Consider the following 15,951-nt stretch of genomic DNA (forward strand, 5'->3'; position numbering starts at 1 on the left):
TGGTGTATGAGAGACAGAGGAAGGAACAAAAGGAACAAAAGGGAAAGGAAAGTTTGAAAACTTCTAACAAACATAAAGTACAATTAAAATACAATGGTTAAAGGCTATTTAAACACTTTTGCAATAAAAGAAAAAAATCAGTTCTGAATTGTCAGGTGTAGCAATATACAAGGTTTTTCTTGTGGAGACACAGGAACATGAGACGGCAGGATGGCAAACGGCAATTTGGAAAGGAGTCTAAGAGAAGTGTGGGGACCACCAACACACCCCCACCTTCCTTTGTCCTCGATCCCAACAGACCCCTCCCTTTTCTGGGCAGCAGGTTGTCAGTGAGGTGGTCCAGCTGGTGGAGACTAGAGATGCCAAACAACCTGTCAGAGATAAGAAGAGGTGGACAAGGTATGTGCAGCTCCCAGACTGCTCTGGAGGTTTGGCTGCTGAGAAGAAGAGTAACAGACACTGGGGTCCATTATGCTTGATAAGACAGCATAGTAAACACTCTTACACTTTAAACAACTCTCTCCAACACTGTTGAATGAGCTTACACTTGTTATCAGATCTTTCAAATTCATACATGCCTCAAAATAGATAAACTGCCCTCCACTTAAAAGAGTTTCCACTCCAGAGGTGCCGAACATACTTTAAATAACCCGCCGGGAATGTTAATCGTTTGTCCTTGCTGTGTTTGCTGCCTAGTCACAAAGAAGAATGCTACAACCAAAGGACTTTCTCTCTAAAATTTATTCAATTTCTGTTTATAAATCCCTGTTTTTGTAATTTCATAGAACAGAAAAGTTTGTTTATCACAAATATTTATCACCACTTGAAGATGGAGGGCAAAACTGGAAACAAACCCTCAAAGAGAAACAATGATCTCCGAACAATACCATCTTATTTCACAAACAACAAATTATTCTTTACAAATCTAGAGTAATAAATACTATTGGCAGGAACAGGGCTAAAAAAAACAAACTAAAAAGAACAATCAATTCTTATTTCAACGTCACGCACACACCTTCTCACACACACACAAATCGAATAGATATCAAGGAATGATGAGGATCTTCTCTCTGGATGAATAATTTGTAATGTTAGAGCACCATATCACAAGTTACTGCATGTTAAAACACCTGGGCAGAGATATAAAAAAACAGACTGTTAACACATAAACCAGAGGCCTGTATCTATTCTTCACAAAAAGAGCCACACTTCTTGTTTGTTTCTTTTGTTTGCTTGTTTTTCACATTTAGCTACAAGGATGAAAGTGTCCCAAGGACTGCAGGGAAATGTGCGTACCTAACCAAATCTAGCAAGCAATGAAGTAAGGCTGTATGTATCACAGGAACTAATTCAGATTTAAAATGAAAAGACAACAGGAGTTGGTGTATCAACATTTACAGCTCTGTGTTTCTTTGTGATTGCTGAGCAATCCCCACGTGTCAAGGATCACCACTGGACTCATGAATAATTCACAAACAAACAAAAATGGGCCCAACGCACGCACGCATAACACGCGCTGCACTCCTGATCTGACTGGTCAGCTAAGGATAAAAGAAAGCCACGCGCTCATTGGCGTGTTCCGAGTGAGCAGAGCAAGCTGATTGGTCAGGCTAGGGTGACTGAGAGGACAGCGGTGACAGCTGTGTGACGCTGAGTTGTGCATTTACCCAGAATGCAGTGGAAACAGTGTTTACAGGTCTTTGGGCCTGTAGCGCGGTCTAAACAAACTGTTTATCTCGATGGTGCAGTGCCTGCAGCTACCACTGCCTGTCTCGTTGGAAATGAACTCATAGCATTCTTGAGCTGAGCTGACATAGGCTTTACATATACACAGGCTCACGCGTGCACACACTCACTCGGACAACTCATGCCTTTTCTCCTTCACCGAGACTGAGCATAGAGTTGCGCTTTGAACACTAAAGAGGAAAAATATCTCCCTTAGGCTCTGCTGTGAGAACTCAGATTATTTTGGTCAGTAAATGTCACTGCCTGTCTGACAGTGGGTCACAATTTAAATCCTTCACAATACCAAAAAAAAAGTGGGAGTCACTGAGAGGAGAACAAGCCTAGTGCTCACAGCGCAAACATTTGAATCACACCAGTCTTTGAGTTACGCAAAGACAACAAAACACAAACTTTGATTTTCACTTTGCAGTTAGAAGGAGCTTTTCTTTTGTGAACATCTGGAGCATCATTGTTGTCCAGGTCCTGTCCTCAAAAATCTACTACTCCTTCCAGCAGAGGGGAGAAACATGACTAACAGATGAGACCGCTTCACACAGCACAAGATCACACTTTTCACAATTATATTACAAAATTAATATCATATTTAGTCCATATGTAGTGCAGCTTCTTTCAGAAGAGCGAAAAGAAGACTCTTTAAATTTGGGACTAGGAATCTCTGTCCACTCATCAGTCTTTAGATATATCCTCTGGTTTAGTTAGGAGGCTGCACTCCATTCTGGCACCCCACACCGGATGTGTGTGTGCGTCTCTAGTGTGTGGTAGAGAGGAGGAGACAGATTGGGCGTGTATCGGGGATATTCTCTGAGAGGAGAGCCGAGCTGCCTGCTGTGAATGTTTTGGGAGCTCTGAGATGGAGGTGCGGAGTTCTGTCTCTGGTAGGGATCGTTGGTGATGTGTTCTCCGAGTGGCGGAGAGGTCTGGTGGGCTATAGCGCTGAGTCGAGAGCCCTGAGGACTGGAGCTGTAGGGTGGATGAGGGGTGTAAGGCGGGTAGGGCTCCATTGGGGTCATGGCGGTCGGGATGGGGCAGGGGTATGACCAGGATGCACAGCTGAGTTCATCCATTCTGGACTCCGATCCAGCAAACATGCAGGCCTGACGCTGTCCCATGTCAGAGCTGTAAGGAGAGTCAGTGAGCCCCAGGGCTGGGTTGTTGGATAGACCGGGTGGAGGAGGGGGATAGGAGGAGGGGTGATAGTACGATTCCCCTTCACTTGGTGAACTACCAATGAAGGGTTTCTTGTATGAAAGCTGGTGGTTTTCCGAGGAGCAGTTTTCCTCCACTACAGAAAGACAGAGAAAAAAAATGCTGGTTTTCCATTTGAAGTTGAAGATAAATGAGAGCTGCGAGAGTTCCAGCTTTCAATTTATAACTTCCCATTTACTGCAGTTTAAGTAGCTGAGACACAAAAAAATGTACACATGAAGTTTCAAATTTCAAAGTAGGCCTGTCTATAACTCTTTTCAATACTTTCAAATTTTGGCAATGCTGTTTGTAGAAAAAAAACAACCCTTGAAATAAACATCAAAGCACCAGAACTGCACCCAGATCAATGGGGGATCTATGTAAAATGTTAAAGATAACAGAATGCCATCATTTGTGAATCGTTTAATCATTATATTTAATTACAAATAACACAATGCCAACATGTCAAATGCTGAAACTAAGAAATTTTATTTCATTCATTTTTTTAATGCATGTTTTTGGATTTGATCCCATTTTAAGGCTGTAAGACTTGAAGTTTTTAGAAGTAAATATGAAGAGGGGTTCCCCGTTATGAATAAGACTTTAATTACAAAATAAGACTTCTGTTTCTTAATTAAGAAAAACTGCAAACAATTTAGCTAATTCATCATACACTGTACAAATAAAGGTAATAAAAGGTTCAGAGAAATCTCTGTAAATAAAAAACAAAGCCAAAGACCAATACTGAGCTTTGGTGCCCTAAAATAGACAACATTCTGCTGTAGAAAGGACTCCGTGGGCTCAGGAAGCCATCACCAGTGAACACATTTCACCACTAATGTCACAATTTTAAACTTTCCCATGAAAAAAAGAAGAACACTTACAGTTCATAGACATTTATACGCAGGCCCTCCATGATGTGACATGTGTAACATCTGTAAAGACTCCATTAATGCCAAACAATAAATACAAGTTATTGAGCAACATATGCTGCCATTCAGGGAAGTACTGGCTTATTTCAGCAGTACAATAGCAAACAATGTCAAATGTTGCCAAGTGCGAGTCAGCTGGTAAACTGGCCTGCGTCCAGACCAGACCTATCACCTACTCCAAGACTTTGGTGCATTATGGAATAGAAAATACAACAATGCAGGGCAGTATAACATAATAAACATGTCTTTTCTGAAACAAGTGGTTGCCATCACTTGCCAATGAGCACATGTTTTTTCAAAATCCCTCGAGGTTTTGCAGTTTCAACATTTTTCAATTAAATATATATAATAATAATGATAATAATAATAATAATAATAATAATAATAATAATAATAATAATAATAATAACAACAACAACAACAATAATAATAATAATAATAATAATAATAATAATAATAATAATAATAATAATATAACAGTCCTTGTCAAGCAGAGTGTAGAATAATAGTTAAATATAAACTTCACTACATCACCCACTGGTAGATGAACGTCTTTGTTGTTGGTTAGTTAAATGTACTAATTTACTAACTAATTACTAATTAGTTAGTAATTATCTATCTATTTATCTATATAAATATGTATATATATACATAGATATATTCTCATGAATTCTTTTGAAAACAAGCTGGAAACTGGAAGGATGATGGTGCATCCTTGAATGCTCATTCAAAAAGACAAAACTTTATATTAAATAAAACTGTGTATTCCCTTTGTCTTTATCGTTATATGATTTACTTAAACCTGGTGTGAACACACGATTTCCTCTTACCTTTTCTCTTGGTGCAGTGGTACACCTGCTGCTGTTGGCCAGACTGCAGGTGTGGATGAGGCAGGGTGTAGTGCGTGGGTGGAGCACTCAGTAGCTCCTGAGGGCTGCTACCATTCAAGCCGTTCTCACAGCTATAAGGAGACCCAACAGCCTCGGGGGAGCCCCGCAAACCGCGACCCTCCCCACTGAAGGGACTCCCAGAAGAACAGGCTCTCTGACGGACAGTACTACGAGGGACCACTGGGTAATCCTTGCTGTAACAGAGAGGAAAACAAGATTACAGCATGGGGTAACAGTTTATCTCAGATGTTGTAACAAGCACAGGAAAGCAGCACAAGCCTTCTGTTCTAGAATGTGCAAATCTGTGCATGTATTATTATATTCTTATTATTAAATTCTGCTTGGTTGAATTCTTGAATTCTTGTTTTTTTCCCCCTTTTCCTTCAAGTCTATTTAGATATTCTCCATCCTTTCAGCTCTGATTTCTTTCTGTGCACACTGCCCTCTTGGTGAACTCAGTGATGTGCAGGAGACAGCGGGCCACATCGCCCTGACTCCCACTGAGACAGTAACACACACACACACACACAGTGCTGTTGTGAGATAATTCAACGTTCTAAAAATAAACATTCATCCCTGTCACTTCACATAGAATCTCCTCTCCTCTCCAATAAAGCAGTGGTTCTGCATTTAATGCTGCTCTCCCACCCTCTGTCTCCCCCCTTGTCTTTCCTCAACCTCCCTTCAGTGACAGCCAATCCCATTGGCTTGCAAAAACCTCTAAACTGCCTGCCACAACACCACTCAAATGGAGATTAGTTCAGCACGCAACCCGACACAATATAGGCCTGTCAGCTGATCAGTGGTGACAGCCTAAATAGACCAGCAGCAACATGATATCATGGACTTATCAATGCAGCAAAGGAAATGATGCTGGGTGTGCATTTGTGTTTGTGCTGCATGTTCAGGGCGGGTTTTCAGGCTAAGATCAACCTTCAGGTGACAATGGCTGACATCTCTTTATACCACTTGGCTCCACTCACAGACACACTTGTGTCTTAGACCATATGTACCCCATCATAACAACCTCCCCCTCCCAGCTGACGGAGGTCGAGAAAGAAGAATAGCAATTGTGTCTTATAAAAGCTCACAAGCACACACACATCAACGAAGCTGTACTCACCCTTGTAACTTTGCCATGCGATGCAGCTCATTGTCGTCGCTGCCTCTGAATCCCTTAGCAAAAGGATTATTCTCTATCTTCAGCTGTGTAATCTGAGGACAAAGCAGAGCAATATTTTACTTGCACAGGTCTGCAGGCCCAAAGGCATGCTCTGTTTTTTATTTTTTATTTTCCCATTGACTAAATCAATGGTTTACTATTATTCGGAGGACCTGCAAGTATTAAAAGGAGGACTGCTGGAGCTCTGCATGGCCAACATTCCTCAGCTGCTTACGTTTCTAACGGAGCGAACAGTGTTCTCGCCAGCTGACACAGAATAAACTGTTTACCCAAACAGTCGCCAGGTTTAAGGATTTCAGGCCAAAGCTTTTAGAGGTCCAAAGCTTCGAGCTTTGATGTTAAAGCTTCAAACTTCTCCCAGTGATGTCATGGAGGTAAATCTTTGCGGTTTTTGAGGGATTTCATTTGGTCAAAGTCCAAGACCATCACACAAGAGGCGAGCCGGCTGAAGATCTGACACGAGCTCAGGTCCAAACAAACTTTGAAGTGCTGAAAATACTGATAACCCACTCCAAACTGCTGGCTAAAGAGCTCTGATTTCTATTTAGCACCACATTAGTGTCTTACATATTACTTATTTATACTGCTTGTGTTAACTATAGCTACCATGTAACTATAAAGCTTTTTAGTAATAATATGTTTCACCAAAAGAATTGAAAAAATTAATACAATCTCTAATAACAATAATAATAATAATAATAATAATAATAATAATAATAATAATAAGGAAGAAGAAGAAGAAGAAGAAGAAGAAGAAGAGCTGTAATAATTCTTCTGGACATTTTTATCACTGTAATATATCATATTAATATTATTATTGTAGCACTGTAAGTGTAAAAGTGTAAGTGTAAAAGTCATACAAATACAGTCTTACTCTTACTATATATATATATATTTGAGAAATATATTTATTTATATATGAACTTATACATAGACTTTCTGATAAAATGTATTGTAAGCAAGAAGCATATTGTACTTATAATTACATACTTGTATTAGATATAATAATTTAACAATTATTACCATTTTATTATTATGAAGTACATGTATTACCTATAGTATTTAATGCAAACTTGACACTATAATGATAATAATTATAGCTAAAGTTGAAATACATTGCAGTATATCTATGTACAGAAAACAATGCAATGCAAATTGGTTATAAGCTCAAAATGCCTTCTGATGGATTAAATCAGTATTATTGGGGGTTTTTTAACCTCAACTTTAATTCTATAATAAATAAAATAAAGAATGCCACATTAAAGCTACAAAGATTTTTGCTTCTATTTTGTCTACCAAAACATTTTGCTTACAATTTATAATTTCTAAAAGAAAATCAAAAGACAAACTATAGAAATATAAATTGTGATAGAAAACTTTCTTAGTTGTAACTATTTAAGTTACAGTTATTTGTTATGAAAATTAGACGTGATGAAAATGAAGCCATCGCATGTGAACGTATTCAGCAACGAGGCTCAAAGCTACAGCAATCTGTGTTTCTAATAGATGCCGAGGAAACTAGCTCAGCTCAGATTAAAGGAAAGAAACAGGTCATTAGAGGCTGACACTCACACGAGCTCGAGCACATATACAAACGCACACACACACACACAGAAAGGGAGAAACTTAATGTTTACATGTTTACAAATACTAAGCTATGACGCATAAACAAAGAGCATGCTAATTGGCTTTTTGGATACAAAATAAAGACAGTAATACAAACAGTGTGTGTGTGTGTGTGTGTGTGTGTGTGTGTGTGTGTGTGTGTGTGTGTGTGTGTGTGTGTGTGTGTGTGTGTGTGTGTGTGCACGCGTGCCTGTGTGTGTGAGAGCCGTTGTATGTGTGAGAAAGAAATTTGACTATAACTACTGACCAAAAGGCCAAACAATATGCATGCATCTGTCATTGATGTGACAGTAGAGCAGCTCTTACGTGCAAATATTAGACTATGAAATCCATTTCCATTATTGTTTGAATAACTGTAACATACTGTAGCTCAGCCAGTGAAATCACTCTACACTTTATATTCACATCAACAATTGTTAAACTGTATAAGCATCATTAAAGGGTCCTTATACCATTATAAGGACTTCTAATGCATCTGTGTTACTTAGAGTACCCCTACTGTATTCATATACATTGTGAAACTTCCAGTACTTGCTACAGCATTTGCAGTTGGCTCCCTATGTTTAACAGTGCTTTGTAGTGTGCTCTGCATTAGGCTTACCTTGTGGTTCTGATAGGATGTCACAGCGATGAAGGCAGTCTCGGGGAAGATGTGAGTGCAGAAAGCTGTGTTTTTGGAACCAAAGCCATTGTTCTCATCTGCCTTGACAATATGGAGACGAGGCTGGTATTTGTGCATAGAGTTGAGTATTATCTACATGGGGGAGATATTATGTAGGTGAGACTGACAGGCGTGTCATGATTCCAAAAAATCACTAGCAGATGCTTGGATCTAGACTTTAGAATCCAGGTGGCGATTAATCCCATGTAAAGGTACTTTGATTTCCAAAATCCTTGGCTGACATAAATGTTTAAAACAGAGATTACCTGTGAGTAGGATCAAAGTGAATGTCAGCAGTAAAAACAATAAAGGATCTTTGTTTATACAGTTACAACCCGAGACTAATTTTCTCACAGTAATGTGAACCCTGCAAGTGTTTTGGGGTTTTTTTCATCTGCATTGGTTAGAAAAATCTCAAAAATTATTCATGAAGGTCATGTTGTCCTATAAAGTAAAGAAAAAAGGAAATAAATATACATAAAAGAAACTCCATTTTAAATCAACATATTCATCTTTGTTTATGACATTTAAAGCCTTTTGAATAAATTGTACGCACCCGAGCAACCATCTGGTATAATGCAGAATTTAAAAAATGTGTTCAGCACTCACTGATCATCAACAAACTATTTCCGCATATGTCTAATTAGACTTTCTGATTCATTCCCGTTTGATATTGTTAAAGACTTTAAGCTTTAGTTTGGACATACTGCTAACTTTAAACTATTAAAAACTAAACTATTGCGCACGGTCTAAACTATTTCCCACGACACTGACAACTCCACAAGTGGATCTAGGCCGGATGGCGGCCCTCTCTGCGCGCGTTTGGGCGAGACCACGTTTGTTTACGCAGGGGGCTCTCGGTTTAACTGCAAAGTTGCAGATTATCTCTAAATTAACAAGTATAAAAATATTACAGTTGTGTCCTTTCTTTCATCTTTTTCCATTTTTTCTGCGTGCGCATGCACTGGCACCAAGAGGCGCGCGCAGAACGATAGCCTATCATCTGCTCTCACGCGCCTGTAACCGTATGTGTCTCATCTCAAGTGTGCAGTGTGAGCTGTGCGGCTCTCGCGGTGATTTGTGTTGTGTTGTGATGTCGCGTGAGTTATACCCCGAGGAGTGAGCTTCACGGGCTCCTCGGGTTTTGCCTGCCTGCTGACCGAGACCGTGTTGGCTGACCGGACCTGTGCTGTACTTTGTATAGTCATTTTTCTTACACTGAAAACACCTCTCAGGTCTAATTATTTAAAATGCGTATAAAAGCTATTTAGTTTGGCCCGCAGGCCACCTTCATTAGGACAGCTGATGGTTTGTATGCTTATTATGAGTAAAAATAATGGAACTAAATTCAAAGGGCAAACTTTTTTTTATTGTATCAAACAGAGCGTGTGTTCTTGTTCTGTCTGTGACAGACAAAGAAACAAAGCAAACAAGCAAAAAATACTGTTAAGCAGACAGACTCACGTGTCCAAAGGGGTCCAGGTGGTTGTTGGTGAGTTTGAGTTTCTGGAAAGAGACAAGCTGGCGGCTCCAGTGCGCCCCTGTGGCGGGAGAGTCCGGATGGACGTAGAGCCTACCGGGCATCGCGGGCTCTGCCTTCCCCGTCATCGACCTTTATGACCAAAGAAACGCGGTGGATCGGAAAATGCTCTGACACTGACACACACACACACACGATCACAGTGGTTTTCGTGGTGTAGCAGGCCAGCGCTGCCGCCGGCTGCAGAAGGCCTGGTTGGTTCTTTAATTAGACAAACTATGTTTTGCTGGAGCTTACGCAGACACCCACATCTGGACCTTAACTCGGTTAACCCAAATGAACCGTTTCCTCCTAAACTGCCCTAGCGCGTATCCCGTTTTTGTCTATTTCCAGGCAAAAGTCTGAAATCGTTAACATAACCTGTATTTTTTAATAATTAAGAAAAATAACAATAAAGGTCTACCATCTTTATTATTCATTATTTTCCTAATTTCCTTATAGTCACCGAGAAACAGACAGAGAAAACATCTGCACATTTTATAATGTGTTACACTTGTACAGGTGAGTTTTTCCCCCACATACTTTGGATACTTTGCACAGCATAAACGAGTCGATATGTATTTTCCCAAACAACTATTGCGCATGTGCGTGGAAACTAGCAATAGTGCCATGGACATTCAGCTCCTAAAGTATTAAGAATTGATTCCGCGGTGTCAGAAGTGATTTAGGCTTCTGTTTAGCCTGGGAGTCTGTGATGTGTGAACTTTTCATCATTTGTGGAAAGTATTGTCCATTCTCCTACACCGGAAGGCAAAAATATTACTACAAACTCCCAGGACAAGGTGAAACAAAGCCCTACGGACCAGCACCGACTTACAGGCTACCGTGTAAACACCGAGCTCTTCCAGTAACTTTACTCTCTGAGCTGGGAATTTGTGTCAGGTAAGGCACAGACCCCTTGTGTCTTTGTAATAACCAAATGATGCTTTGAAGGGGCAGATATCTCGCTGCAGAGTCAGTTGTTCGTCGGATTTCCCTTCAGCAGCACACACACACACACACACACACACACACACACACACACACACACACACACACACACACACACACACACACACACACACACACACACAAACAGCTGAATTGGATATTTTAATCCGGTCTGCGCCGTCTGTCCGCCCCGTGAACCCGTCATATTCTGATTTAACCGGCGGGCAGAAACGGGGGGGAAACACGGGGAACTAGGCCATCCCAGTCTGCAAGAAGGACCCGACCTTTACAGAGTGCACAAGCGTGGGTGGAGTGGAGGGTATAAACCCACAACAACAAGGTTTACCCAGAGTTAAGTTCAGAGGTTTCTTGATATAAGGTTCATAAGCAAAGAGGGGGAAGGAGATGGCGGAATCTGAGATCTGGAAATGGAAATTTTGATTTATTTATTTATTTTCGGAAAGCTATTATTATATTTATTCATTTATTTTAAATAGCTGCATATTTGTTATCATCCTCTTTCTGTTTTACCATACACTTAAAACATTTATATATTCAGATATGTTTTTGGTGGGGAAGCTGACCTATACCCCGAACACACTGCCATACTACTTTCACTACCCGAACATGACTTTGAATGTCCTGTAAGTGTGTATACCGTGTTTTAGACATGTTCCTACGAACCATTTGTTGTCTGCGAATTTGTAGCGATGGTCATCTCCGGGAATGATGTCCATCAGGAGAATGTACTTGGTTTTCGGGTTGAGTCCTGTGACCTTCACTTTATAACTGGGGAACATCCTCCTTCAGGGAGCACATTCAGAAAAAACAAATAAAAACAGCGACATATATGATTAAATATTGATTTATTTTTTTAAATGAATAAAATAAAAAATAAAATGATTCCTTTATGGATTTGGTTTCCTTTAGAAAATTTCCCTGCTGAGGCCCGGTGGCACCCGCGTACTGTATTTTGTCCCTTTAGGTTTATGTTTTGATCAAAAGTGTGACATTAAAAATAATTTGCATTGTTTTCAAGCGGTACAACACGAACCACCAATAAAAATTACTTTGTGTTAAAGTCATTCGACAGTTTTACCTTCCAGCCTTGGTGATGATCATTTCCGTTCCTACTTCATCAAACTTGGTCCAAAGTTCCCTATCATGAAGGAAAACTTTGATTCCCTCCATCCCCTGTACAAAAATATAATGAGTGCACGAGTTAAAGTTTAAACTCTAGTTATATTTAAATAGTTATTTAGTAATTAATAGGCATTATAAGCCAAATCCGTGGCAAATTAAACCAACAGCAATGACAAAGTTTTGTTTACTTTTTTCTTTTATTTCTATGAAAAAAATATGACTGGACGAGCAGCTATTATTTGTTTGGTAAAAAAAAAACAACAACACTGAATTAATTTTTTTAAGTAAATTTAAATTAAAACCCAGAGTAAGCTACAGGTTGGTACCTGCTGACTGGACGCGCTCTGCGGTGAAGCTGGTGAGTTCAGGGTGAAGCTGGGATTTTCCTGTTTGGTCTCTTTTGGGGAATCCATACAGTCCGAGTCAGGGGGCTCTGCAAGGCCGTACTGGTCCCCTCCGTTTGCCATGTCCCACTGATGCACACACACACACACACACACACACACACACACACACACACACACACACACACACACACACACACACACACACACACACACACACAAGACATTTGCCCATTTTACTGGTTTATTTGATCAAATTCTATGCGCTGTTTGACACTCTGGATGCCAATTGGGTAACCTCAAAGTCAGCACCTATACGAATAATATTTCTAAATAATAATAAATTATATATGGGGGCAAAACGGTCTTTTGTTAGAGGGAGCGCAAAGTGGCCACAATTTGAGTTTGTGGTGAAAACCCCCCACAAAGAACTCCTGTTGCCCTAAAAAGACCAATCACTCATAATAGATTACAATAGCTCACATAGAGTTACAATAGACTAACTCATCCAATCATCTAATTACAGATTTACACTTGAAATGAGATTAAATGTGCAGCTTGATCTTGAGCATTGTTTTCGAAGAAGGCTCAGATTCACTACCAGTTTTATGAGATCTAAACATCACAGCTACCAAACTGGACTGCACTTACAGATGCCGTAATAAAAGCACTAAGTTCATGGTTTACAGTACATGATATCTGAAGCTTTACATTCCAGTGTTAACAGTGCACAGAACTGTACAGCTACCACAATCACAGCCTGCAGTTTTGAAAGTGCACATCAAATATAACCACAGTGTATGTCTGGCATGTTTATTTTGTGTGCTCTCTCTGAGGGCCTTTACCTCAAATGCACTGCCCTGCTCCCCCTGCAGAAAACACTCTCATCCTCTTCCTGCGCTCTCTGCAGGCTGTAGAGCGAGTATACGTATATATTTTTTTAATTAAAAAAATATATATAAATTTTTAAATATTTCCAAGGTGGTTCTTAAAAAATCCACGTCTCCTCTGCAGCTTTGTCATATTGTAGTTTTTTGTTTTGGTCTATTTTTTTTCTTCTTCGTTTCGCTGTCCGTCTCCCTGCGCGCACACGGAGAGGCGCGTCCGCCTCGCTGCTTCCCGTCCACAGCTGTGGTGAAGTCTGAGATCTGCTCACAGCGCCTGTAATTCCTTCCTCATTTGTCTCGCTCACTCCCCATTGTCCTCGCGGACCCAGCGGTAGCCTTGATCTGAACCCAGCTCATCAGATCCTTCACAACAAATGGAGTCAAGTCCGCCTCACGTACTCTGCCCTCCCCCTTTTGCCATCCCCGCGTTCTCATAGGTCTGCATGGTGCATCGGTATCTGCAGCCCAAATCATGGCTGTGACACTGGCCAATCACGCGCGCAGAAACACACACACAGAGACCCAGACGCACGCACGCACCCCTCGATGGGGAATTATTTATTTATATACATTTACATGAAAATATATATTTATACATATTTTTTCTCACAGCGTCTATTTTCCCCACCGCATCAATCATGTATTTCACAGCCTTCTCACTTGGTGTTATGTCACACAGACTTCAAGTTGACAAAATGATCGCTGATTCATTTCCTACCTGAAAAAAAAATCTGTATTATTCATGAAAATGTCCTGCTTGATCAGAAAAAAATTGTTACTTCCTGTTTCAGGACAGAGGGGAGATATTTTACGCTCGAATTAAATAAACATTAGACTCGTGATGGGTGAGTGGAAGGAGACTAGAGTAAAGCTAGAGTAAAATGAAAATAAGAGAGACGTGGTCTGATTTTTAGACAAATTTTCATTCGTGTGTGAGCATTCCCCTCACGCAAAAAGAAGACATATTAGCTGATAACTGCTGGCAGATTTATTTATGTACTAATAAGTTATTGATTCGTGTCTCTGCCGTATTGGTGATTAAAGCACAATTATATATATATATCTATATATATCTACATATATGTTAGGTTACTACATACCAAGAAAATGTGACGTGGATTTGGGTTGTTTCAAGATAAACCCCCAAATATAATCTCACACGAGGCTAGATACAGAGATCTTTTTTATAGGAGATTATTCGGGCACGGAGGGGCCTATAGTAGCAACAGCATCGAGTTGACGCGAGCGCGCATCACTTTGACTGGATTACTGTAGATCTTGATAACCTGAGGCATCCAGAGTTGAAAGTTGAAGAGGTCACCGGGAGGTCAGCATTACACATTTCCACCATTCAGCTTAACTGCAGTCTCTCCATTCATCTTTTTTGTATTAATTTAAGCATCAACCAGATTTTCAGATTAATAATTTAAGCAAAATATCCGAGATATTCACGACATAACCATCTTAGACATGATAGGTGGACAAGGTCTAAAATAGCTTACCAGAAAATACTAGAGCTTACATGTACTGACATACTGGCTTAGGACATAACACAGCAGTTATTCGATACGCTAAGATTACTACATCAAATTAATGTAAAAATGTTATCTCCTGCAGGCAATTCTTGCGCATAAATAGCGCTCTTTTACGCACGAGAAAGTCTCAGGTTTAATCGACCTGCACGTGACTATGTTTTGGTTCAAATACGCAGTCATAATTGCAGCTCTTACCGTTTTAAATTATCCAAATCCCAGGTGTAGACCTCTGCAGTTTGGTCCACAGCCTCTCCTGCATAACGCGACAAGCGGGTACTGCAGCGAGCGCGCTGCCACTGGGAGGGACAGGGTCCGTACCCTCTGTGTGTAATTGTGTGTGTGCTAGTGTGCGTTCATGTGTGTAAATGCAGATCCATCAAGTTTCCGAGCTGCTCGGACACCACGCCAATAAGCCTAACAGTATATACGCTCAGACGCAAGCTACATCTGTGCGTTTTAAGCTGGCGCTGACGATTAGGTTACACGCAGCGTGGATTTTGATCTGATAAGTTATTCACTGTTTTCCCACTGATTGCCACGCTGATGTGAAGTTTAGAATGAAAAGCTTCCATAGGCCACATGTTATATATTTTTAGTACCAGCATAGTTTCTAAAGTCGTCTCTAAACAATCATTTTTGGGAGGTGGAAAATGAAAATTCAAGAGAAACTGCAGTAGATTATTTTGTTGATGTAGCCGAGCCTATACAGTCTGGGCAGATTAGCGTTTCCCTGCCAGAAAGATTGGCCTGAATAATGTTCGTCACATTTATTATGTTTGTTTACAGAAGGTTTTTTTATAGTCCACTGCTCAAAGATTTTGCTTTTCAGTGATAAGTCAAAACGTCAACTTAAATATTGTTACACAACAAAGACTCTTTTGCATTTCTTTAAAACTGTATTTGTGTGATGACACCGCTGAAACAACAGTTCTGCAGAAAGAAATAGGCTGGACAATTCCCACAATAAACTTTTTCGCAATTAACTTTGGTTTAATTATTCACCTCATTAGCTTTTTAATCTATCTGAAACAGCAAACCCACATACAAACATACAAGATTTAAATATATATATATATATATTTCAGAGGGCTTCCTACATAAAAGAAACATGTTATTAATGTATTTTGGTTTTCAGGCTATTGGAAGGTTGTTGCAATCCGTTTATTTATTTAGAAAATTACAAGTATTTTCTCTATTCCTCGAAACACAAGTTTTTTTAAGTTTAAATATAGTTTCCCAGAAATATTTGCTAAAAGTCAATTAATTATTAATATGGGCCTGCAAGCTAAATCGAAACCTGCCGAATTGCCGCTTAAAATACACGCAGTTTGGCGCTTCTTTATAAGCGT

The 15,951-nt window shown here is 39.9% G+C and overlaps 1 protein-coding gene across 2 annotated transcripts; it reads right to left on the bottom strand.

The window, feature by feature from the left end:
* Positions 1-722: 722 nt before the first annotated feature.
* Positions 723-14,865, bottom strand: tbx5b (T-box transcription factor 5b). 2 transcript variants are annotated; one of them, XM_026188673.1, is made up of 9 exons: positions 14,798-14,865; positions 12,163-12,309; positions 11,793-11,887; positions 11,378-11,497; positions 9,688-9,835; positions 8,164-8,316; positions 5,877-5,968; positions 4,694-4,947; positions 723-3,028 (listed from the first exon to the last, which is right to left on the bottom strand). In XM_026188673.1, the coding sequence occupies exons 2-9, from the start codon at positions 12,301-12,303 to the stop codon at positions 2,442-2,444; spliced, it is 1,590 nt and encodes a 529-aa protein (XP_026044458.1). In that variant the 5' UTR covers positions 12,304-12,309; positions 14,798-14,865; the 3' UTR covers positions 723-2,441. The 2 variants fall into 2 exon arrangements, with proteins under 2 accessions (XP_026044458.1, XP_026044457.1); XM_026188672.1 differs by lacking the exon at positions 14,798-14,865 and adding an exon at positions 13,026-13,425.
* Positions 14,866-15,951: the final 1,086 nt, after the last annotated feature.

This window comes from Astatotilapia calliptera, chromosome 12 (genome assembly GCF_900246225.1).
Source record: "Astatotilapia calliptera chromosome 12, fAstCal1.2, whole genome shotgun sequence".
Taxonomy (NCBI): Eukaryota; Metazoa; Chordata; class Actinopteri; order Cichliformes; family Cichlidae; genus Astatotilapia; species Astatotilapia calliptera.